This window comes from Parasteatoda tepidariorum, chromosome 1, assembly GCF_982258835.1.
Source record: "Parasteatoda tepidariorum strain Cologne lab strain chromosome 1, Ptep-v5.0, whole genome shotgun sequence".
NCBI classification, from domain to species: Eukaryota; Metazoa; Arthropoda; class Arachnida; order Araneae; family Theridiidae; genus Parasteatoda; species Parasteatoda tepidariorum.
This window is the reverse complement of record NC_141755.1, coordinates 49,239,835-49,266,848: the sequence shown is the minus strand read 5'-3', so window position 1 is coordinate 49,266,848 and position 27,014 is coordinate 49,239,835. Positions and strand designations below refer to the sequence as shown.

The 27,014-nt window shown below is 28.9% G+C and overlaps 2 protein-coding genes across 10 annotated transcripts in view; one reads left to right on the top strand and one right to left on the bottom strand.

The window, feature by feature from the left end:
• LOC107449406 (zinc finger MIZ domain-containing protein 1) overlaps window positions 1-27,014 on the bottom strand; it is a 225,176-nt gene that overhangs the window by 35,921 nt on the left and 162,241 nt on the right. For 2 of the 9 annotated variants that reach the window (XM_016064922.4, XM_071179881.2), the window contains exon 1: window positions 18,475-19,102. The exons of 6 other annotated variants lie outside the window; for them this stretch is intronic. In XM_016064922.4, coding sequence (XP_015920408.1) covers window positions 18,475-18,698 — 224 coding nt within the window. In that variant the 5' untranslated portion in view covers window positions 18,699-19,102. Of the gene's footprint in view, window positions 1-18,474; window positions 19,103-27,014 lie in introns of those variants that run through there. One more of the 9 variants, XM_043052827.3, reaches the window with a different exon arrangement.
• LOC107449407 (uncharacterized) overlaps window positions 26,278-27,014 on the top strand; it is a 94,228-nt gene continuing 93,491 nt past the window's right edge. Inside the window, exon 1 of the mRNA XM_043052895.3 lies at window positions 26,278-26,376. The gene's annotated coding sequence lies outside the window, so the exon portion shown is untranslated. The remainder of the gene's footprint in view (window positions 26,377-27,014) is intronic.

The window sequence follows — 27,014 nt, the reverse complement described above, 5'->3', positions numbered from 1 at the left end:
CTTTTACTCAGGACAGAGACATCATTTTCTGTGTGTATCGATAGAGAAAAATCTGCCTTTCTCTCCATTAGTGCCCCAGAGTATCTCTCTCTTTTTTTTTTATCTGTTATTGCAAGAACTCGAATCCTGCGCAAATGGAAAGGGTCAGTTTTCTGTTTTCCCAGATTCCAGAATGTTGGGGGTGGTTGAGTGGTAAGGAACATTTACCTACATAACATCAACCGTGGCTGATTCGAGAATTGCCATTCTTTGGTTTGCTTTTTTATGTGGAGTAGTGGTTTTTATTTTGTGTGTTTATTTTATATGGAGTTGCTTTTTTAACAAGCCAAAAATCCTTCTTTGGCACTATTAATACAATGTTTTACATTACTTGTCTTGAATTATATTCTGTACTAATTGACATATTTTAGAGAATTTTTAACGTGAATCTGCATAGAAAAACATAGAAAGTCGTATCTCAGACAAATTTTTAGAAGAAGGAAATGAAATACGAAAAGCAGATTTCATCATCAGCATTCGATAAGAGTTAATATAAATTTCAATATCACTGTATTAATTGCAGTTCTCATAAGTGTATAAAAAGAGTTGTGTATAAGTGCATTTATTCGAAAAAGCTAAAAAAAAAAAAAAAAAAAAAAAAAAAAAAAAAAAGTAACATTTAGAAAAAAAAGTAGCAGTTAAGGTTTTTTAATTTATCAGGGCAAAAATCTAACTATTCCAAAAGCTTTAATTTTTTTTCTCATGATGTTAAACATTTCAATATCCCGGGATAGCCTGGACGGTAGGGATTCCCATAACAAATCAATACCTCTGGGGGTACTGGATTGGAGATCGATCGTTCTCTGATTCAGGTCAAAATTACGATCTGTGGATGAATGAATGCATGTATGAATGGGTCCGCCCTAAAAACGGGTGCGACGTATGGTGTGGCAGAAGTCGAATTCTTGGCCATAGATGGCGCCACTGGAAAACTAGAACAATCGCCCCCCTCTGCCTAAACAGGCACACGTCAACAACAACATTTCTTTAACACCTTGCAGATTGTTCCAAAAGTTAAATTATACTCCACCCAGATTCATACAAATTATTTGCATAAAATCCACATAATCATAAATATTTATTATTTTTTTTAAATATCATTTTACAACAAATCTCATTTTTAGTTCACTTTTTTTTTACATAAAAAAATAGAATTTAAATACTAAGAGTTACTACTTTTCTCCCCAAAAACTCTCAATTTCTCGATAAAAAGAAATAGGCAACACTAGCCCATATGCTGCTTACATCTCCAAAGAAAAAATTACAGAATAAAATGATGACGTCAGTTTATTTAAAAATTGTATTTTTAAACTTTAATTTGGATACACCGACTTTTTTTTAGATCAAACTTTGTCTTAATTAAAAAAATAACACTAATAGGCAAAATAAATCGAAGAATCGGGAAGCGATTGTTCAGCAAACTAAATATTCTCGTAATTAGGCTTAAAACAATTGATACCTAATTGAGATCTCTATTGATAATTTGTTTGAAGGTCTATACGAAGTGCTCTAGAAACGCTACTTAAACTAATGTGTACATAGCAAGAAACAAAAATAAAATTTAAGTTGTTTACAATTCAAACTATTTAAAACAAATAGAAATATTTGGAAGAAAGCTATGTTTGTTAACATTTCCCAGCGAAGCATTTCAGTAAGGTAAGTATATGTGCGAATCATCCTTAGATTGAGCAATTGTTTTTCATTAAAGGTTTTAAAGTAGGTTAAACACCGAAATAATTGCTTCCTTCATGGACAAAATCACTCCAGCTTAATGAACATCGAATAAAGAAGGTTATCCCTCGTTTGATATTTATTTTGCAATTTTTCAACCTGATTCATAAAATGTAATTCATGTCAACTAGTGTCACAGGCGGCGGGGAGAAAAATTAGGATTGGATATTTGAAATCACACTTTCTCAATGTTTCAACAACACAACAGAAATATAAAATGAAAAATTGTTTCTGTAAAAATTCTTAACCTATGGAGAGCGACAAAAACCTGAGTAGCCGATATTTATTTTGCTTTCTTTAAATCTTATTCATGAGACAAACTTTTGTCAGCTTGTGCCACAGGCAGCAACAGACGGAAAAAAAAAATTAAGGTTAGCAACTGTAATGCTAAAATCACGTTTTAATGAAAAAAACCGTAAACCATTGAACTCTAATTTCTATTCGAAAATATTAATTCACATGAATTCATATCAATATAAAAACCACTATAGGGGTGCGTGGTCAAATTTTTCTACAAAAAATAAGCACCTTTTAAGTAATTTTTAGGCACTCAAAAAATATTTTTAAGCACTAAATACACTAAGAAAATGCAAAATAATTTCCAAAGATTTTAAATGATCATAAAACATTAACCAGTTTCTGAGATAGAACTCTTCAGAGAGACATCAACATTAAATTGAAAACTGTACATAAAATATTTTTAAAATGAAAATATATCCAGGAAACAGGTAAAGAGTAATTTATTTATTTAACAATAATGCGTAGTTTGAGATATCAAGAAGAATATGTCAAGCATATTCTGAATGTTTAATTTAATGTTTTTCAATGAATTAAAAAAAAAATAATCAATATCATCCTATTATTGCTTAGAAAAAGAAAATTTCTACGTAAAAATATGAAGCTTTACTTTGTGTCCTTTCTATGTGACGTCAGTCAAATTTTATATTTTTAGTCTAGATAAAACATTTAGAATTTTCATTCCTTATCTTATATGCATAATAATAATAGGATATTAAAAAAACAATCCAAATAATTTTTTTAAAAAAATCATTAAATATTTATTAATAAAAAAAAGAAAATTAGAAAACATCAAAATGCATCAATCACCATGGGATTGCCCAACTTAGTAAAGCCATGGTGGGAATCGTGGGAGGGGTAAGAGTTTGGAAAAGAAATTAAGAATATGAGCAGCAATTTAAAATTTTTGCTATCACTTCTAACAATGAAAAAACGTAAGTGAATGAAAATTAAAAAAAAGGAAGGTAGGATATGAAATTTATTAAGATAGTGAAAATAATACAGTAATTTAAAAACTTAAAATAGAATTTTGTCACGAATTCAGAATATGAGCATCCTGCATACATGTCATCTCACTGTGAGTTGAAGAGTCAGATTGGAGATTACGACTATCAATGCTCAACTCCGTAGACTAGCACTTTTGAACCCAATCCAGAAGACAAGGGAACTCTTGGATCAAGTATCTGGAGAAATTTGCCTTCATGGAGGATTGTTTTGTTGGAATTAACGAGCATTTGCGTTACATGGGGAGGAAAAAATATCACAGTTAGTCAGGCGGCAAGGGGACTCTAACCCATGATCCATCGACCACTGAGGATATTTTACATCAGTACTGTGGTCAGTGCGAGCCAAGTGCGAAATTCGTATCGACCAGCCATCACTAGAATTCTAACCCATGGCACCTCGAGGCGAGAGATCTATTTATTCCCTGAGCCACCACGGATGATTTTGACTATTAAGTCTGGATGCTATTTTCACCCACCGCATTACCACAATCATGCCGTTGGTCACGAAATGTTGAGTTTTAACTTCTATGGTCATCCTGGCTAACAACGGGCTGTTGCGGGAGTGAATGAAAGGGGTAAAAACCCTTTTCTTAGCAATTTTTGTTTCATATTGTTTTTAAAAAAATATCAACCAATTTTATATCGTCATAATTCTGCTATTAAAAATCTTAAAATGTATATTGACCCCTTTTTTTGCGTTAAATTTTATGACAAATGAAGGCTAGCTCAATAGCAATATTATGGCTCATTGGTTCTCTTTCTTAATAATCATCTGCTACGTTCGTAGCGCACGAGCACAATTCTTCTTTTGTAAGCCCCCCTCCCCTATCTATTTTGCTATTTATATCATTCTAGGCTACCTCTTTGTTTACAGTTTAATGCTCTAACAACTAGGTAAAAGCTTTGAGTGATGCGATTTAGACCAAAAGGGGTAAAAGAAAAAAGATAATATTTTTTAAAGACAAAAAATAAAGAATATAACGTTTTCTAAAAGTTACTCAAATGTATGTAAAAGATATCGCCTTTTTAAAAAAATAAAAACACAACTTTATTTTTAACAGACCGTTTTCGAAAATGAAGGCAGATCATGACTTTTTTACAAAACAAATCGTAGAATATCTGTAAGCTCATTTCATAAATGAAAGTTAATTTTTTTTAATACCTAAACCTAGCTTTAACTACGCACAGCATGACGAATAGAAACTGTCTGCATACATTTAAAAAAAAGAAAAAAGAAAAAGAGAAGGAAACTGTTTAAATATACGTATTTGGAACAATTCCAATAGGAAAACTTGGCAAAAATAAAATTATAATTGTAAAACATTTGTTATGTAACAAAAGAATTTTTTTCTCTGTCTTTTATATAAAATATCCAGAAACTAGTATTTCTGAATATTTACGATTCTCATATCTATTTTATGAAAACTTATTATTTGGTATGTTGAATTCAAAAGTATACTTTCTACAAATAAAACATTATTCTAAAAGAAATAAATACATTTTTTATGTATATCTAGAAACTTCTAAAAGAAACACTGATTTTAAATAATCAAAACTATCCGTTATAAAAGAATTAATCAAAACACTTTCAAAATATAAAACCACTCATTTCGTTTAAAACCTACTGTTAACTTCAAGCATCGTAACAAATTTTTCATAAAAAAAAAAATTTAACCATAAAAATGGCATTTAATACTTCAAGTATCATTTTATATATTATTTATTTAAGAGAAATAACTATAAACAAAACAATATTTGCTTTGGAAGGAGAAAAAAAAAAAAAAACGCCTGAAACTTAAATTTTCTATTATATTTTTCAAGTTCGATTTCTATTAACTATTAAAAATGAACTATTTTCATTTCTATAAATCTTTTATGATAAACTACTACACACACGTTCAATTATAGTATGAATATCAAATTAAATAAAGTAATAAAAATTCATGTGAGCCCTATATTTTTACACACATAAATTTATATTTTTATACGTGGGTTTTTACTCTAACTTTCATTTTGACCATCGTGTTAATATATTTACTTAATAAAAATACGAGTTTTAGTAAGAATGCACAGTTAAAAAATAGTAATTTAAAACGACTTATAGTTGTTAAAAATTATTATACACGTATAAAATTTAAATGGTACTTTCTTACTCGAACTCATAGGTTTGGAAATCGTCTTAATCTCCCGAAACCCACCATCCGATCTATTATATCTATTGGATATTTTGTACAATTTTAACATGATACTTGCTTATTCAAACTCATATGGTTGGAAATCGTCTTAATCTCCTAAAACCCACCATCCGATCTATTATATCCATTGGATATTTTGTACAATTTTAACATGATGCTTGCTTACTCAAACTCATATGGTTGGAAATCGTCTTAATCTCTTGAAACCTAGCATCCGATCTATTGGATATTTTGTACAATTTTAACATGGTACTTTCTTACTCAAACTCATATGTTTGGAAATCGTCTTAATCTCCCGAAACCCACCATCCGATCTATTATATCTGTTGGATATTTTGTACAATTTTAACATGATACTTGCTTATTCAAACTCATATGGTTGGAAATCGTCTTAATCTCCCGAAACCCACCATCCGATCTATTATATCTATTGGATATTTTGTACAATTTTAACATGATACTTGCTTATTCAAACTCATATGGTTGGAAATCGTCTTAATCTCCCGAAACCCACCATCCGATCTATTATATCTATTGGATATTTTGTACAATTTTAACATGATACTTGCTTATTCAAACTCATATGGTTGGAAATCGTCTTAATCTCCTAAAACCCACCATCCGATCTATTATATCCATTGGATATTTTGTACAATTTTAACATGATGCTTGCTTACTCAAACTCATATGGTTGGAAATCGTCTTAATCTCTTGAAACCTAGCATCCGATCTATTGGATATTTTGTACAATTTTAACATGGTACTTTCTTACTCAAACTCATATGTTTGGAAATCGTCTTAATCTCCCGAAACCCACCATCCGATCTATTATATCTGTTGGATATTTTGTACAATTTTAACATGATACTTGCTTATTCAAACTCATATGGTTGGAAATCGTCTTAATCTCCCGAAACCCACCATCCGATCTATTATATCTATTGGATATTTTGTACAATTTTAACATGATACTTGCTTATTCAAACTCATATGGTTGGAAATCGTCTTAATCTCCCGAAACCCACCATCCGATCTATTATATCTATTGGATATTTTGTACAATTTTAACATGATACTTGCTTATTCAAACTCATATGGTTGGAAATCGTCTTAATCTCCCGAAACCCACCATCCGATCTATTATATCTATTGGATATTTTGTACAATTTTAACATGATACTTGCTTATTCAAACTCATATGGTTGGAAATCGTCTTAATCTCCTAAAACCCACCATCCGATCTATTATATCCATTGGATATTTTGTACAATTTTAACATGATGCTTGCTTACTCAAACTCATATGGTTGGAAATCGTCTTAATCTCTTGAAACCTAGCATCCGATCTATTGGATATTTTGTACAATTTTAACATGGTACTTTCTTACTCAAACTCATATGTTTGGAAATCGTCTTAATCTCCCGAAACCCACCATCCGATCTATTATATCTGTTGGATATTTTGTACAATTTTAACATGATACTTGCTTATTCAAACTCATATGGTTGGAAATCGTCTTAATCTCCCGAAACCCACCATCCGATCTATTATATCTATTGGATATTTTGTACAATTTTAACATGATACTTGCTTATTCAAACTCATATGGTTGGAAATCGTCTTAATCTCCCGAAACCCACCATCCGATCTATTATATCTATTGGATATTTTGTACAATTTTAACATGATACTTGCTTATTCAAACTCATATGGTTGGAAATCGTCTTAATCTCCCGAAACCCACCATCCGATCTATTATATCTATTGGATATTTTGTACAATTTTAACATGATACTTGCTTATTCAAACTCATATGGTTGGAAATCGTCTTAATCTCCTAAAACCCACCATCCGATCTATTATATCCATTGGATATTTTGTACAATTTTAACATGATGCTTGCTTACTCAAACTCATATGGTTGGAAATCGTCTTAATCTCTTGAAACCTAGCATCCGATCTATTGGATATTTTGTACAATTTTAACATGGTACTTTCTTACTCAAACTCATATGTTTGGAAATCGTCTTAATCTCCTGAAACCCACCATCCGATCTATTATATCTATTGGATATTTTGTACAATTTTAACATGGTACTTGCTTACTCAAACTCACATGTTTGGAAATCGTCTTAATCTCCTGAAACCCAGCATTCAATATATTGAATATTTGGTACGATTTTAACACCTAAAATATTTTAAGAATTAATATTTCAGTTTTTTTTTTTTTGCTTTCACAAAGCGTTTTTTTAATAAATTATAATTTGATTTATCCCCTAGTTGGTCTGTTTTTAATTACAATGAAAAATTATTTAAAAAAAGGGTAATAAAGGTGGTTCAGCTAAATTTTTAGATAGTTTTATGACCTTAAAATATCTCATTACTTGAGTTTAGTGGATTTTGTTCCATGACCAAAATGTGGAGAAATAAATTTAAAAAATATTCGATAACAAGCGAACAAAATTGATAAAAATTAAAATGTATCATTTTTAAGGAATAATTAAAAAAACACAGCAAATATTTTATCGCATTTAAAAGTTAATTTTCGTCTATAAGCTATATATTTCTTAGCGAAAATCGCATTCTGACATTATTTAAAGCTTAGGTCTCAAGAGATTAATCTATTTCAAAATGAAGAATATCACAAACTTTCATTTAAAACAAATGTTCCAGAAACATCTGGAATGATGAAACTAGAGTAAATGGCATAATGAACCCGCATGTTCGGACACCCTATTGAGCAGAAATTTCATTCGAAAGGATTGCGACACGCGAATATTCTTATCCTTTTTCTTTTCAGAGGATTTAATCGGCAGCGACCAAGGTTCAGAGAAAGAGTATTAATCGGCTTTCCATAAGTGGGATACACCAATAAATTCTCAGATTAGAAAAAGAGTGCAAGAGTTCGAGGAAGTTTTGAGGGATCACACACACACGTTTCTGAGCTATTTCAGTTGAAGGATTTCAGGAAACAGAACATGAGGAAACATGTTGCGGTCATAGAGACAGCCTAGTATCAGGGCAGAGGGAAAACATGTTTAAAATAGGGATGCACATTTTTGGAAGAGGGCTGCAGAAAAAATAAATCAGTTTCATATGGAAGCGAGAAATTTGTCTTCAATGTTAACTGGCAAAAAATTAAATATTTAAGGGGATCTAAGAAAGGAAAATCATTCAAATTTCCGATTTTTATTATTGCTCTAAAAATTACAGTATTATTTCTCTTTTTCAACGATGCAAAATTTATGCTTTTACGATCTATTTTAGAAGTTGTAATATTGTGTTTTTATCAACATAATTGATGTTGAAACTTTAAATGCATTTTTTTAAAATTTAAATCGATATCATTCAAGAACTGTTTAAGATAATTAAATTAAATTTGGAACACACTTTTTTCAGATAATTTACACTGATTTGTTTATTTGATTGGTTTACGTTTAATCTGAATAAATTAATTTAGATTTGTGTGCACAAATTTTTAAAAAAATAATGCAGGCGAAAAAAACTGAAATTTTTATTAAAAAAATTAAAAATGCGGAAGACAAATTTAACAATGGTTATTTTTATATAAAATAACTAAAAAATTGGTCATTTTAAAGCAGTTATTTCGTTAAAAGTTATATCAAAGTTAAAAACAAGACATTTTTTTAAAAAATATTTCTCAATAGCTTTGAAAATATTTTTCATATACTTATTATATGATAAGACAGCACAATAATTATAAGACAAAATTCAATAAAAATATATATATACTTTCAAAAAAGTTCCAAAAATGTGTCCCGGACCCCCTGAAACGGACAATATAAACTTTTATAAAAATATTGAGTGAGAATTGAGCATGTAAAAATACCTGTAGATGCGAGATGCAGGTGCAATATTATGTTTATAAAAAAATTAACAATTTTGACACTTTTGTCAACACTGCATGTAGTTAAAACAATGATTTCTTTAATAATTTAAATTTAAGTAAGCTTTTAACTTTTTTCAATGAAAAAATAATTAAATATATTTTTTTACTGTTTATAAATTACTAGCATTCTTTTTTCACACTTAATTCTCAAATTTCCAATGTAGTACAATATTAAAGGATATAAAATCATCCACACAAATTAAAACTAAACTTTCAGAACACACGATAAAACAATAGTAAAAGTTTTCTTACACTTTCACAAAAATAGGAATTTCAAGATATCAACTAAAATTTACACTTAATAAAAAAATACATATTTTATGAATACTAAAGGAAAATTGTAGACATTGAACTTAATATTTATCACATGGTCAAGTTTAATACTCTTCATTACTATAGGTAAAAAGTATGGACACAAATTTAAGTTTTTAAGAGTGTTTTTCTTATGCACACCAAATTAACCATTTTAGGGAAAATTTATTATTTAAAATGGCAATTCAATCTGTTCCACGAGAATTTAACATTTTTCCGACTTTAAAATTAAATAATTACTTAATTTTTATACAAGAACTGGAAAAATCCTAGGTTTTTCAAGAGTCGAAAATTTTTCCTTATTTTTCAAGTTCTATCTACCACAAATTATATAGGATCACTAAAAACTGACTTATTATGAAACCTTTTACACTTAAAGGTAGCTAAATATGTTTATTTAAATAATGTAAGAATAATATGATTTCAATTGTTTGATTTATGGTAAATAGTCAATAACATATAATTTAAAGGGGATGACGTTCTGATAACAGGCTTTGTTGTACTTACAAATGCTTGAGTGAACAGCATATTAATCACAAAGCAATTTTATAGATATACACTACACTAAGTAATAATGTCAAAAAGTGATCAAAAACGAATAAAAATATCAGGAGATATTGTAGAATAATTGTGAACTACGTTTTCCACATCTTAGTATGAGATCACGCAATGATAACATAAGTTGACACTGTCTTTATGTTTAATCATCATGCAGTTTAAAGCAACAACAATGATTTTCCGTCTTTGATAACTAGGTAAAAAAAAAAAAAAAAAAAAAAAAAAAATAGGTAGGCAAATATATTTCACAATTTTGAGAGCTTTCAGCAGAACCTTAATAGTCAATCAAGGTTGGAAATTTTTTATTTTGTTGAAATTTTCAGAATGTGTTTTCTATATAAAACTAATAAACACGTGTTCTTTTATTTTTGAGAAAAACACATATGTTTATCATACAAGCAGAAATACTTTTTTTTTTTAAAAAATAAGTGAACCAGGATCACTGATCATTATTTTATGCTCGATTATTTTCAGACTAACTAAAGACATAAATACTTTTCAGAGAACTTTTTGCATCAAAGGTCATTCAAAAATTTTCAGCTTTCCCATTACTATTTCTGTACTCAATCACTCAGACACGGGACTCAAAGTTTAGAGCTTTATTTAAAGTTGAATCAGTAACAGTAGAGGGGCGAATTGATTTTGTTTCTGCTATATTTAAGGATTCGTTTTACAGTAAATTTTACACTTCCCTAATTTTGACAAAGGCAGTTAATGACCTTAATGTGGGCAAAATTACAGTTTCTTCCTATCTTAAGATCACACCAAATGTTGTACACCAATGTGAATTTTTTAGGTACTATTCATTAGGTATGTATTCAGAAAAACATATACACTTGTGGTTCACCGTTGGCACAAGAAGATTTTGACGATCTAAATCAAGCATCCAACCTTGTTTGATACTACTAGGTAATACTTTTTGTGAGCACATCCTCGTGTGTATTCGAAACTTAGAAAGATACAGAGAGAGGTGTTTACAAAAGCTACTTTTTTAGAATAGTTATCTAAAAATCGAATAAATAAAATTTTTTTACTTGGCACGTGTAATACGTTCATTGTTGTTCGAGAATCATAAACCAACAAATGTCTTGACAGATTATTATGAGAACGACAAAAATAAGACACTTTTTAAAAAAGTACAGGTTTACTTTAAACAATATTTGGTAATATAAAAAAAAATCAGAGGAATGGGAAATTTTATTTTTGAAATTTCAATTAAAGTTAAATAATAGTAATAATTTCAAGTGGAGGTCTACAACACAGCAAATCCCTTTTAAATATGCCATTAAACTTAAGCCCAGCTTTGGTTATTGATTGCACATGCCTTGCATAATCCATAACTTAATTGCAAATGACCTACTTTTAAGCAAAAATGACATGCGGTGCCTGCTATAGAAATATAAAGGCTTACTATAGAGTGCCTAACTGAAAGTCATTTTTAACCAAATGCAAATCTTGCTTGAATTCAAAATTCTTTTACGTTATAAAGCAATAAAAAAAAATACTTCTACGACAAGAAAAGTATAATACATAAAGAGAGTTAATGCTTAGATTTGTTTAAAATTTTTGTTGCCTCAAAATGCGAGTAGGAAAATTCTTTAAACAAAATATTAAGGGAAAAAAATTAGATTATTTAAGAGGCGCTACTTGATGGTCACATAATCCTAACTGTATGTAGTAGACCTGAAAAATAACCACGTGTTACATGGCGAAGTGAACAACAACAAAAAAGAGGGGATTTAAATTAAATAAGCAACCGGACACTTTGTCGCGCAGTTATATATCTTTTAATTTTTTTTTCTTTTTTTTGAAAATTATTTAATGATAAAAGTCTCTAATATCTCCATTCAAAATTTTGATCATTCATAATCAATCAATTTGTGATGGAAAGATCTTTAATAATTTTCGTATTTCAAAGTTGTAATGCATGCATTTTGCTTCCCCAAATATTTTTAAATAAAATTCTTTAAAGTAAGTATGTTTACTAAATTTTGTCCAATATTAAAATTATTTTTATTGTTGAATTAACTTTTTATAGCAGTAGACTAATATGAACTTCTTAAAAAAAATTTAATCCAAGGGAAAAAAAAAAGTTTGCATAAAGTGGCTATAAAATTAAAAGGACCTACCGATATCAGTCATCGACTCATTAAGTTTGAGGAAAAAGTGGCTACTAAGTTATTAGAGATCTACCAGCGACTGGCTACCGACTGAAAATTTAAATTTTCAGGTCTTAATTTTTTGGAACTATCTAAATTTTTTACTGATTTTATTAGTCGAAAATTTAAAAATATTACTAACAATGCTTTAATTCAAAAAAATGTAATAAATTAATATTTCAATACAATTATAAATATTAATACTGTTATAATTTTAGGACTTATTCTGTTAACATAAAGATCATAATAAAATCGAAGTGCATTCTTTGAGGGAGGGGCGGAGGGATCTGGATTACCTGGAAAAGCCATTGAAACAAATACAAAAAGTTAAGATGGCACAGTGGTTAAGGCACTGCGCTGACCGGGGTTCGATCCTCAGTGAATTCTTTAAGTACACCCAGCTTCTGATTAATTGGTATCAGCTTGTCTGGGAAATAAAAGGGACTTAGCTAATAATGTTTTAATTGTATGAAATGTATGAAATGTAGCTAATAATGTTTTAATTGAAAAAATAAATTAAGATACCAATACAATCACGAACATCAATACAGTTACAGTAGAACTTATTCTAAGAATAAGAAATTCTTAATAAAAACTATGCACATTTTAAGAGGGGAGGGGGGGGGCATCTGGATCGCCAGGAAATGCCACTGATGCCATACAAAAAATTTTACTCAAGTCGAATCACGCCTTTTTTTAGAGATTAGGTAATAACGTATTGGCGCAATTTCATTCATATCTGAAACCATTCGTAACCGACAAAAATAAAATATCGTTTTCACAACAAAATGTTTATCTAAAGAACAATAGATTGCTCAGAAACGTTAATAGCAAAGAAAAATAAGTCTGATAAAAAACGAAACTGTAGGGAAGAATTGACCAATGATCAGAATTGACTTTCGATTGGAGGCGATCACAGTTCATAAAATAGCAACCGCCATAGAGAAGGGGGTGAAGGAGGGGGGCTTCGACTAGAATTTAGTCAATATCTGAATAAGCCCTAACCGGAACAGCTGATTGCTATGGTAACGTGACGTCAGCCCTCAAACGCCACTAGGGTTGTAAGAACAATTTTCCTTTGGCGTTACTTTCTATAAATGTAAGGATGCGCTTTTTCGAAATAAAATAACCACGTGAGAGATTACTGTTGTTAAAAAGAGTAAAAAGGACAGATGAAAAGGTGGAGGTAGGTATGAAGGATGCTTGGTCAATGATGCATAATTGAAACTTATATCTACGTACAGAAATATGAGAAAATTACAGTTTAATTAATTTTGCAAGCGTTACCAACGCATCAATTACTAATAATATTTGGTAAACAAATATTAAAAATATAAAATTGCTTTGAAAATTCCTAAATAAAAATCCTCGTCCAAAAAAAAAGTGAAAGAAAACATAAAATTTAAATACATAGTGTAAAAAAACCTATCGCAATCCTTTCCAAAAAAAGTATCCCAACTGTATTAGCTAAATCCAAAAAATTAAATTAGAAAAATTTAACACATATAACTTTTTTTTAAAATCAGATATTGAATAAAAATAAAAGGGCCATATTACCAATTAAATGCTTATACGAGAGACCAATAATATAACTTAAAAGAAATGAATTTTTAAAAATAATTCCTGGGAATTTATGATGCACAATATAGAAACTCTAAGAACAAAAGATTAATTTATTTTTAAAACTTTTATGACAAAAAAAACTTTCTAACGGATTATACATTATTAAACGAAATATTAGCAGAGGTTCATAACACATTATTTTGTATTAAGAAAACTATCAGAAAACAGGTAAGTATGCTAGATTAGTACTTATACTGATACTCTTCTGTACCTAAAAATACATAAAACAACAGGCAAAAAACAAAAATTAAGGCAACGTTCTAACAGAACACAAGAGGAACGGTAAAAAAAATTTAGTTACGCTTTGTTAAAGATTAAATAGAGAAACAAAAGCAAGGTTAAAAGAGTCACTATTTTGCGTATAATTAAAAAAAATATATAGTTTTCTTTTTATAAGTGCGTCGTAGCATACAAATAAAAAAAAGGAACAAGTTTAATAACTGCTCTGTATAAAGTGAACTAAAAAAAAAAATTCCAAAAATAAACAAATGTTCAGCAACAAATAATTAAAATATAACAGATAACAAATAATAATAAAATAAAAAATTTGGAAGCATAATTCATGCGTTTAAGATCTTGAGATCTGACAGCTATAACCACATAAATATGACCCTGTAAGGAGACGACGAATGCTCGTTTTGGGTGCTACGGGGTCACGGAATTACAATCAACCTGTCAAGCAGGCCGTCACATCGTTCATCAAGGTAAACAAATACGGAGACAGGTTTACAAGTCTATCTGTTGTTTTGAGTAACCTCCATTTTACCCACGATTTAATTTTTCCACAAATTCTTCTCTTGGATAATAATAAGAAAAAGCTAGCTTTAATTAATTTGTATTGTTTATTTCCATTTTGTAATAATTTCCGATAACTCTCTGGGTAGAATTCAGTAGGGGACCGATTATCCGGAACGATCGGGACCATCGCTATTCCGGATAACAGATTTTTCCGGTTTTCAGAATCGCTACAAAAAGCCATTTTTTTTATTGTTAAACCCAACTAAAAAAAAAAAAAAAAAAAATATTAGGAAATAATCTTAAAAAGAAGAAAAAACGATGAAGTAATACAGTAATGAATATTTCCAAAATGATGGTACGGTAAAGATCTTTCAAAAAAGAAAGAAATATCCTAAAATCTTATGAGGAAAAAATTTTTTTTTTTAAAAAATAGGCGGGGAAAATTGATCGAATTTCGTTCCGGTTTTTTGGTTTTCCGGTTTTCTGATTTCCGGATAACGGGTTCTGTACTGTAATTTGAAAGCAATTAAATGCTAATTTGAAAGTTCTTATTTTCAAGTTCTCCTGTCCGACAACAATAAAAAAGTTAGCAGTAGTTATTGATTATTTACATTTTATAATAAGTTTCCGGTTGCTGTCAGGACTTGAGTAATTTAAACATCATTGAAAGTAAGTTTCTTACAAGTTTCAAACTCTGATGATAATAATAATAGTTAGTAGTTATTGTTTATTATTTACATATTACAACAAGTTTCCGATTATTGTCAAGAATTACTAATTCGAACGTAATAAAACGTAAGCTCGATTTATCCTGCATTTTGGTCTGATCATATTGAAAAAAAAAAAGGAATTATGTTTATTTTCATTTAATAAGTTTCCGATTACTTTATGGAATGTGTAAATTCGAACAAAAATCGAGAAATTACTGTTTTAAGGTAAATAAATTTAACTTACAAAGGTGTGGCCTTGGACTTGGTACTTAAAGAGATAAGATACGGTTCCAATCGTGTAGCCTACATCAGCATTCTTAAATCGTGTGAATGAGGGAGATAATTGTTCTTTTTTCGATCCGTGCAAAAATATAATAATGATGCATTGTTGTTGTTGTTTTTTATTTATTATTATTATTCTTTTAAATTGAGTAATGGCAAAATTGATATTTTTTTAGTAAAAAAATATAAGAAATTTATCTTTTAAAAAATATGGACAATAGCAAAATAGTAATAATAAATATAAATAAACTACAATATATATTCAAAAGATTTAATTATCGTTTTACTGTTCTTTACTACTGTGTAAAAAAGTTAGCATTACGAACAAAAAAATTTATCAACAGGTTGGTTTACGTCAAAGATGAATGGATTGAAAGTACTCCTGAATTTCTTTAAACATTATATTGGAAGTCCCTTTAAAACTGCAGACCTCCTCGAGTTTGTATGTCTTTCTGGATAAAAATCCGTAATAATTTTCAATCGTGTATATAATAATCGTGTATATAATCGTCTTTATAATAAGTCAGTCCATACTTTTTTGCAAAATACTGGGTAGTAAAAAGATAAACTAAAGCAATTTTTTTCCTTCATAACAGTGATAATGAAACACATTGAAAAAAAAAAAAAATTAGATTTATGTTAAATAAAAATGGAATTTAAGTTAAATTCATTAGTAAAATAATTTATTTATTATTAAAAAATCTCTTTAAACTTCATTGTTTACAGGTTGCAAATAAAATTCGCTTTTATTAAAAGTATTACTGACAATGAAAATCAATAACTATTTCTAGATAAACGCTGCATTGATAGGAATATAACGAAGGGGAAAAAATATATGCAAAAATAAATTCGATATTTTTGTAGATTGTATTTTAAATATATATTAAATATAGGTTATTTTTTTTTTAAATCAAATTATGTACTAGAAATATATAGTGTGATAAAAAATAACGCAATAATAATAAAAATTCGGGTGATAAATATATAAATATTTAGGTACCATTTGTCATTTTGATATCATGCAGTTTGTGTGTGCATATTTCAGAGTACTATACAATTTTTAATATTTTTATTATTATTATTGTCTGTTAATGCACTTGAAAATTATTTATTTTCATGTCAAAAAAATTTTAAAAATTGGTAGTGCAAAATACAATATGGAATTTTTAAAAATTCATTAAGTAAAGTACAAATTTAAAATAAAGGTTTCAGGAAAAAATTAAGCAACTATACGTGTTACTAAAGTAATATTGTAAAATATTCAACGCTATAAGAAGAAAAAAATTTATTTTTATTTTTATCAAAGTGCGTGATTGATGATTCTTTACCGCTATTGTATTTTATAAAGGAATTATAAATACACATTTCGATAAAGGAAAGAATTATTACATAATTATACACTTTCAGAAAATTGGTAAAGCCTTAAACCATATTAATTGTACCCTGAACCAGAACGAAGTGCAAATTTGCATCTTAAGACATATCTTATTAAGATTGCAAATTTGTTTCATAAAGTAATAAATTGTGGTATATTAACGTTTAGGTTGAACCATTTATTCATTAATAATCTCACGTGATTTAATCTAAAACGTACAATAACATGGTTTAAATTAGTACGATAGTAGCAAATTTGAACGATATTTTGCATCAATATGTTCCAAACAATTTATCAGCGTAAATTCAAGAGAAGGATGCTCTACTATTGAAAATTAAAAAAATTCAATACATTTAAAAATCGATTAAACCTAAGAAGGTGAACATATGGATAGCTAATTAAGCACCGGCTATTTATTAAACCAAACTGAAAATTTTTTGTAAGCCAGATCTTAAAAAATATGAATAATTCTATTTAACATATGGTCGTTAGAGCTGGTATTTTAAATACACGCACCTATCTACAGTGCTTTCCAATTATAAATAAGAAAAATTAGCCGGATAGAGTACTATCTAATTGTAAATTAAAACAATTAAACCCAGGATAACTAAACATTCGTTTAATAGACAATCGATTTGCGTCAGTTTTGGGTATTTGAGATGCTGCCGTATCACATCAACATTCAAAGTTTGCAAATGTTACCTTTTATAACTATCTGTATTACAATAAAAATTTAAGAATATTTCCCTATAAGCTAAGCTAATTTAATAAAGAAAATATAAAAATAGTTCCGTTTATTCCGACATCGAATGATTAACTACAGGGTTACACTGATTTAACCTAAGATTAATATTTATAAAAGTCTCAAAGAGGAGAACATATGGACAAGTAACGAAGCACCGGCTATTTATTAAATTTGTAAACACACTTTTTGAGCGCCAGATTTTAAAATATGAGAATGCTTTTATTTTACATAAAGCAGCAAAGATGGAATATACTTTGGATGCGGACCATACACTCTTCCTATAAATTTTAAATTAGAACAATTAGCCAGAAAACCGTACTAGCTAATTGTAAATTAAAACAATTAGTTAAGATAATGTGCCAGCAATCCTAAATAAACCTATAATTCCTAAATAAACAAACATTCGTTTAAGATACTACAGACTTCTAACAGTTTTGAGCATTTGAGATTCTAATTGCAACGCTTAAACATTCAAGGATTGCAAATGTTACATTTTAGCATTTCACTATATTGAAATAAAAATTTCAGAGAATTCCCCTTAAGCTAATTTAGAAATTCTGTTTTTTAAATTCGTCGTTTATGAAGGATAACTAATTAAGCATTGACTATTTAATAAATTTATCTGGAAACTTTCTGTAAGACTGTTTCTCAAAAACGCAAGCGATTTATTTATAACATTAGAAATGCAAGCAATTTATTTATAACATTAGAAATGCAAACGATATTATTTATAACATTAGAAATGCAAACGATTTTATTTATGTGTGAGGTGAAGTGTTTATAGGATACGCACCTATACAGAGTGTCCTTTTCACTGTAAACATTATAGGGAAATCCGGACGGCTCTCTTCCATATCCAATCTTGCACTCCGTTTGCCAGGCCACATCGGCCAATTCGTTGTTAATGAACTCACTGTTCACATTTGTAGAATTGTTATCAGTTCCCGACAAGGGACTGTAAGTACCCTGCGTCCGCACAAAATCACTTTGCGATTCCCACTTCTCGTAGGTGGACATTACACATGCACACACCGAAAAAAAATATAAACACAAAAATTTTTAAAAAAAGAAATCACAGATGATTCGCCGATTAAATGGACTCTCCCATTGAACTGAAAACGTACACAGAAAGAGACAGCATCCCCCTGTCAAGAATAGGTGAAGTCTTGAAACCCGGGATAACCACGGCGGTGCCGCGCCATGTGCGGCCTCCGTCGCTAATGTGCTAGACCGGCCCTAACATAAAATGATAGGCGTAGTATAAATGTAGAGAGAGAAAAGGAGCCGGCTACTTTTTAGGACTACCACATTGTAACGAATTGACAGGCAGGCCGCCAAAGGAAGCCATTTTGGCGACTGCCTTTAAGCGCATCGGCGCTAAGGAAAAGTTATACACATTGAAAGAAGTGTATTTTTAGCTAGCGTGAGTGAAGGGGTGAAAATGTTTTCGTCTCGGTTTTGTAGGTTAGCAACGCTTGGCCGCTCAGCTCATTCTTTTAGTCGAGGCAGTTGAGACTTTTTGAATGAACTATTTCATTTATCGAGTCTAATATGAATCGGAGAAATAATAAACTATTTGGTTTCCATTATATCATTGTAATATACACTTTTAAAATACTAAAATAAGCTTTGAAAGTATAAAACAATTTTCGTTTTCACATTACATCTGTTTCTAATTTACCAAAACATCAATGAAATGCCTCCATATTCTTATAAATGGCCTCTGCTAACGTAAATAAGAAAAATTGATATTTAACAAAAAATTAAAATTTTTCTTACTCAATGCATGCTGAATATCGACATCTATTGTTTCAATTGAGAAAAATTGTTTTTAACAAAAAATTTTCATTATCAATGCATGCTGAATGTTGACATCTATTGTAATGTAAATTAAAAAAAATTGATATTAAGCAAAAATTTTAACAATTTTTCTTCATCAATGAATGCATACTGAAATATTTGCTGATGTAATTAAGAAAAATTAGTCTTTAACAAAAATGTTTATTAATTTTTCACCATGCTTAACGTCGATATTTAATTGATATTTAACAAAATATTATTTCAAAGAAATTGATTGATTAATATTCATTTTTCACCATCAATACCTATTGAAATCTAGACATTTTCTGATGCAAATAAGAAAAACTTGATATTTAACAAAAATTTTAATTCATTTTTCTTTATCAATGCATACTATAAAGTCGGCATTTACTGATGTAAAAAAGAAAATTTGATATTTAACAAAGAGTTTTATTCATTTCTCTCCATAAGAGCAGGCTAAAATGTCAACATTTATTGATGTAAATGAGAAAAATTGATTTTTAAAATAAATTTTTATTCTTTTTTCACCATCAATGTTTACTGCATGTCGAATCTTGCCAGTGTACTTAGAAATACATATCAAAAAAACTTTCGCCTGTTGGTTCATTCTGATTTTCGACATTTGCTGGAGTAAGCTAGAAGCGTCGGTAACTATTCGATTATCATCGGACTAAATCAGTGTTTCTTAACCTTTTTGGTATAATGGACCCCTTTTAAAATTCTTTAAGAAGTCACGGACCACCCCCTGTGAAAAAAATTATTGCAAAAAACATCAATTATTAGAAAACATTTAATTTTATAATTTTAATAGTATTCAAAATTTTTAAAATTTAAATTTTTAATGTGAAGGTTGCTGCTGCTTTTCCTTAATTAATAAATTGGATTGGGGGATGGTATTCGACAAAGCAACGCGCATATCCTGTTCAACATTCAATCGATTTCGATTTTTTGATTTTTTTTGTCACAAGTGTGGAAAATCCCGCTTCGCAAAGATTCACTGTAGCAAACGGAATTATAGCTGCCATAGCTCGCTTTACAAGCAATGGGTAGGCTTCCAAACATTTTAAAAATTAGGAGTAGTCAGCGGACCCCCAAAATATGACTCATGGACTCCTTAGGGGTCCATGAACCACAGGTTAAGAAACCCTGGACTAAATTTCTGTTTTACACAAGGAAAAAAAAAAAAAAAAAAAAAAAAAAACAGAACCAATACAACCATCTAGGAAAACTAATTTTGTAATTTTTAAAATTTTTGCTTTTAGAAGAAATAATATTTATTTTTCAGTTTTATTAGCTTAAATAATTTATTAACTCGATAAATTCTTTGAAATAAAATTAAAAATAAGTTCTCAGCATATGATTTGATCAAAACATGTTCACACACAACCGTGATGGGTTTTTGAATACTATTTCAGTTAAAAGCATAGGTTTTAATGTATTTATCTAACAATGAATGATTCTTTAAAACGTTACGCAAAAATACTGATATCTTTCATTATACCAGAGCTTAGAACCAAACTAAAAGCTGTTTGAAAACATAATAAAATGTTCTGATTCCTTGATTTTTTTATCCTTTTTAAATGTATTGGCTTAAATTCGTTTTTTTTCTTCTTCTTCTTGATAATAATATTCTTCTCAAACATATTTTTTTTAAAATTATGAAATTAGATTTTATCCGAGAAGACATTTGTTAGCTACCAAATATATATATATTTTTTTTTAGAAAATTTGAATCATATTTAAATGATTAATTGAAAGCATAGTCTCTTAATGTTGAGAAAACCAAAGAACTAACGATCCAAAGTTTAAAGTTGAGAAAACAAGAAACGTTTATATATAGGCTTATAATAACTAGATATAAATTGTCCCATGTTTAGAACAGAACATTGTGTTTAATTATATAACTTCATAAATTTTTAACTTATAATCTCTCTATATAACTCTTATGTAGCTCCAGAAACCATCTATTGGCAACACTATAGTTATTATTTATTTTGTAATCATAAGTATACTTAATAATTCAAGCGGTGTTGAATAGTTAGTAATACATTGAGTATCTAGAAATATTTTCAGAATAAGTTTTGCATTTTTATAGAAATAAAAACTTAATAATGAAGTAATTATTTAGATTTATTTTTGACCTTTTCTAGAATGGATAGGAAAATTTTAAAATTTAACGGTGCTATGGTGTCGCATATTGTCACATCAATTATTGGTGACAAACCTTGTCTTTATCGAGCAATAGTAATATATATTATAATTATACTATATGGTTCGAAAGGCGCTTGAAAAAGTACAACACTTTATGAGCATTTGGATGACTTTTCTATCTTTTCTCATGATGGAATTAGCTGCCTACTACAGTCGAGCTCCGGTTTAACGAACCCCTATTTACCGAATTTCGTGATTTAACGAATTTTATGAAGTAGATTTATAGAAAACAAAGAAGAGCGACTCTGGCACAGAAGTCAATGATAATGAATCTCCAGTGATAATGAATCCAGTAAAAAACTTTAAATATATCGCGGACATCTCTTGAAAATAGTTAAAATTGAAATCTAAATACTTTTGCGCAGGCAAAGCCGCGAACAACACCAAGACGGTGAAAAAAAAGTGTTTAATATTTTGTTTATAACTAACTAAGGTGTTAGGATTGGAAGAGGTATTGTAGAATTAGAATACTTAATACAGTTATATAGCATTCGGTTTAGTTACCATTACAGTTATAATAGTTAAGTGTTGTACACGAACATTTTGCACAAGCTGGTCACCGAAGATGGTTAGTTTAAATTAAATAAGTTAGAAAATCGATTCAAAAAATAATTATTACGGCAGAAATAAATATTACTAGCAAAAGATAAAAATGAATTTTAATAAAAGTATCGGTTATATTTATTTGCAATAGGAGAAGAGGCTAATTTTAATGAGATAAACGAAAAAATATTTTAAAATTCGAAATAGTTATGAAAAAGCACTAAGAAGCCATTGAGTCTCTTTGTTTTGGGCTGAACTAAAAAAAGAAAATATTTAAGACCACAGAGATGGCATCATTCCACGTAACCTCTTCGTTAACAATTTGCATGATCGTCGCCAAGGGTGATATTGCGCAATGTTTTTATCACAACCGATAGTAAAGCAGACAACATTATTTGTAGAAGAAACCCCGGGTAACAGCATGATGTATGTTTGAAACGTATTTGCTGCCACGCATCGTAGCAGATGGCACATTAATTATTACTTATCAAAGTCGCTAACACTCTAGGCTCGAAGAGATAAATCGAGAACAGCAAAACATTTGTCAACCAAACAATTTCGAAAAAGTAGGAGCATTGATATTTCACTTAGAAAAAGTAGCTACACTATTAGAAATTCACGAACGTGTTGAACCATGATATCATACAACCTTAATATGGCGTTAATTTGAACCGTATTATCGTATTCTTTAAACTCGATTGGACGATACTGTGAGTCAAATGGGTTCAAATTAACATTTTATGGACGAGTGCTGCAATTTTGAACCGTTTTATGGTTTAAGGTGACGTTATTACGAAATTTTTTTTTTTAATAGTGGAACCGAAACTGAATTAAAACGAATTGTTTTAGAGTGTAGTTGCAGCCTGTTGTTGATTTGTGTTTAATTTTGACCATCCAAATCTTTTGAACTATACTTCTAGCAAAATCCATCAAAAAACTTTTATTAACAAAAGTTAATAGACGGAAACACAGATTTGAAAAGTTGTCATTGTTATAAATTTCTTACAAAAAAAAACAACATCGCAGTAAAAAAAATGATCAAAATTCATTGTCTTGAGAATACACCATTATTAAATCAATAAAACACGGCTTTTAATGGGAAATTTCAAAATGTAAGGGACTTATGCTTACCTAATTGAATATGATTTACTTCAAATTTAACAAAATTAACAAATTTTCACAAAAACAAAAAGCTTTTCTATACGAAATGTATTCAACAAAATAATATTTTTAGGTTTTCCTAATTATTATTAAGTAATAGTTATATAACCTGACATTATTGCAGCATTTTCCAAACGCTAACAAAACCAAATTTATTTTCAAATTGTTTCCTTTTCCTCATTTTTAAACTTGGAGTTCAAAAGTTTTTCAAAAAAATAATAATAATAATAAAATAAATAAATAAAATAAAAGATCATATTTATCTTAATTCCTAATTTTTCCTTTTCTTTTTTTCTTCTTATCGATTACTTTATACCAATTAAACTACTAAATATATTTATAGAATAATAGCTTTTCCAATAAAAACTGGTAGATACTTAAAAAAAAAATGAATCCGTCTAATTATTTTAATAATGTACTCGCTGAGCAAGACAGCAATGGAAAAAAAGTTGCTTTCACTGTGCAACATACTAGAAGGGATTTTATCCTTTTTCTAGCTTTTCCCTGAATTCGCGAGCATTGCGGTGAAAACGATTAGAGGACGGTATAAATGGCAATCGTAATAAAATCTCTAATTTTAAAATGTTGTTGGCGATGGCTTTGTAAATTATAAGCTAATGTTAACATCAAATGAATATAATAGACATAATATTGCTAAGAGACTGACAACACTGCTTCATTTGCTTCAATTTTATTATTATTTTATATTAATAAAAATTAACAATGTTAATTATTATAGTCAAACTGTTTACTGATATATTTATGTGAATATATATATAAACTTGAATTACGCTTTAAATGATGAATATGTATACAGAAATATTGTTAAAAAATTTTTCTTATTACATCGCTACGTTGGTTTCAACTTTATTAAAAAGAAGAATTTTATTTTAATTTCAAGATATTTAGATTTCAAGATACAAGATTTAAATCAAGATATTTAGACTAATATAATTATTATAAGAAAAATATGCCTTTTGATTAAATTTATGATTAACATTATGTGATTATCTATAAAAATAATGTAAAAAAAATTTTTTTTAATACATTGTTCCGCTAGTATTTAAATAATATTCTAATACAAAATAAATGATTAAATAGATAAAATCGTTGTAGCAATAAATAATAGAAAGTCACAAAAAGTTTCTATTTAGCTTTTCAATTCGCAAAATCAATGTCAAGGCAAATTTTGTACAAAAATAAATAAAGAAATTGCTACGACTACAGGAATCGTAGAGAGTCAAACTAAGTTTCTTATTTTTCTTAGTTCCCATCTTTTAATAACACGAAACTCGAACAAAAATAAGTGAATAAAAAATAAATCACCATAACCATAGAATTTGTAGAGAGTTATGAAATTTAAAACTACTTTTTTTACTTCAAATTCCAATATTAGAAAATAGAGAGAAAAAAAAACTAATTTTCTAGACATTAATTTTTTATTCTTCACATTTTAAGATTTAACTGCTTTCTTTTTGTTTGTTTTTTTAATAAAAAAGGAAATTATAAGCTTTATTTTATTTAGGAATTTTCCAAATCATTTTTGGGATTTAATATCAATACACAAAATATTATTGGTAAATTGGATTCGGCAAAATTATAATAAATAATAATAATATATTATGATACAAAAAATTATAATAACTGTCAAAACATTTTCTATTTTTTTATTCTTTTCAATCAATCTAGTAAGACAAAATCCAAAACTTAAAAAGTTAACAGATCTACAGTACAGAGAAAAACAGGCTTAGTTGTTGTAGTTGTAGTTTCATTTACGTCGCACTAGAGCTGCACAATGGGCTATTGGCGACGGTTTGGGAAGCATCCCTGAGGATGATCCGAAGACATGCCATCACAATTTTGATCCTCTGCAGAGAGGGTGGCACCCCCGCTTCGGTAGCCCAACGACCTGCACGCGAAGTCGAGCACTTTACGGTAGCACAGTTTAACGAGGACCAATACCGCACACCCTCGGTCCCTACGCAGACTGATCCAAGTGGGTCACCCACCCGCACACTAACCGCAGCCAGTGATGCTGGACTTCGGTGATCTGCTGGGAACCGTGTCTTAACGATCAGTCCACTGCGGGACAGAGAAAAACAGGCAGTACAGTGTGCAAAGTAAAAAAAAATGGACCACAAAGAATAAATTTTTGATTTTAATGATCGGATTTTTACGTTCTAGGACTCAAATCTAAAAGTTCGAGGGGGTGACCTCAAATATGTTAATTAATTAGTGTATACAATATTTTAAGATACAAAATCAGAAAAAAAAAAAAAAAAAAAAAAAAAAAAAAAAAAAAAAAAAACGAATTTTCTCTGAATACCCCCGCAATCTGGGAAATATGGTTCCATTAGTTTGGTCAGGAGAGCGATCCGAAATTTCGCCTCATCTCAAAATTTTTTTTAAGAAATTGAAACATTTTTGCACACAATTATAAAATTCGCTTAACCAAAGATGCAAAAAATATCTTTTAGCAAATATATATATATATATATTTTTTTTTTAAATCATTTTCCTTGATGATAGTCGAGAAAATTTTAAATTGAAAGATATTAAATTTTTTTTTCTGCATCATTTTAAAGTATGTAATTTAAAATGGCAAAATACAAAAATTTGAGCAAAATCGGTTGAATAGTTTATGAGAAATTGATTTTTAAACATAAAATTTATATTAAACTATTATATAAAATAATCAAAACAACTTAAATACTCAAAAGCCTTCTGGAAAATACTACTGAAGTGTAAACATAATTTTCTCAATGCGGATTTATTAAGAGGAAAAATGACCGAGGAGGAAAAAACACGATGTGTTAACTTTTCCGTTTGATGTAGAAGGTTAGTAAAAATTAGAGGAAAAATTACATAATAAAATTTGCATCTGTAGCAAGATTCTCTTCTTTTTTTTACCAATTAGGTTCATATGATTGGTTAATAGGACTTAAGAATTGCCTTGAAAGTATGTAAAATCCTTTTTGATAGCACGAAATATTTTAATTATTTTATTTTTAAGTTCATTTCCGCATGTTTCTAGATTAACATAGATTCTTACATTTTCACAACACAGTACCTGTTATAGTATAAAAAAAGTAATATAAACTACCTAAATTCATAAATTAATTTTTCTTTATCGTGGTCTATAAGATACTGAAAAAAAATTATCGTTTGATTTGGTAATTCTATTTAAAGGCCATTTTCTAAAATCTACAAAAATAATACTTAACCTGCTTTTTTCTTCTTTTTTTTAAAACATTTTTACAATTTCTCAATTACTTGATAAGTTCAATGCATACGAAAGAGATTCATGAAATAATATCCATATTTTAGAGGAAAAAATCCTTTAGTTTATATTAAATCATTTTGTAAAAATTTGATTATTTGTCACCGCAAATTTTGTTAACGCTCTTTCAGTTTTTCTATACCCGAAACAAACCAGCTCTTTTCCAAATCCTTAAGAAAACATTGACCTTTATCGTTATCCTGTAATAATTGTAATAACAAACACCTAGCCTATAGGTCCGAACACTCAAAGATTACAACCTGTTAGTTCAAAGAATATTGGGTGGGAAGGCAATTTATAGTCTCCGTTGATGACGT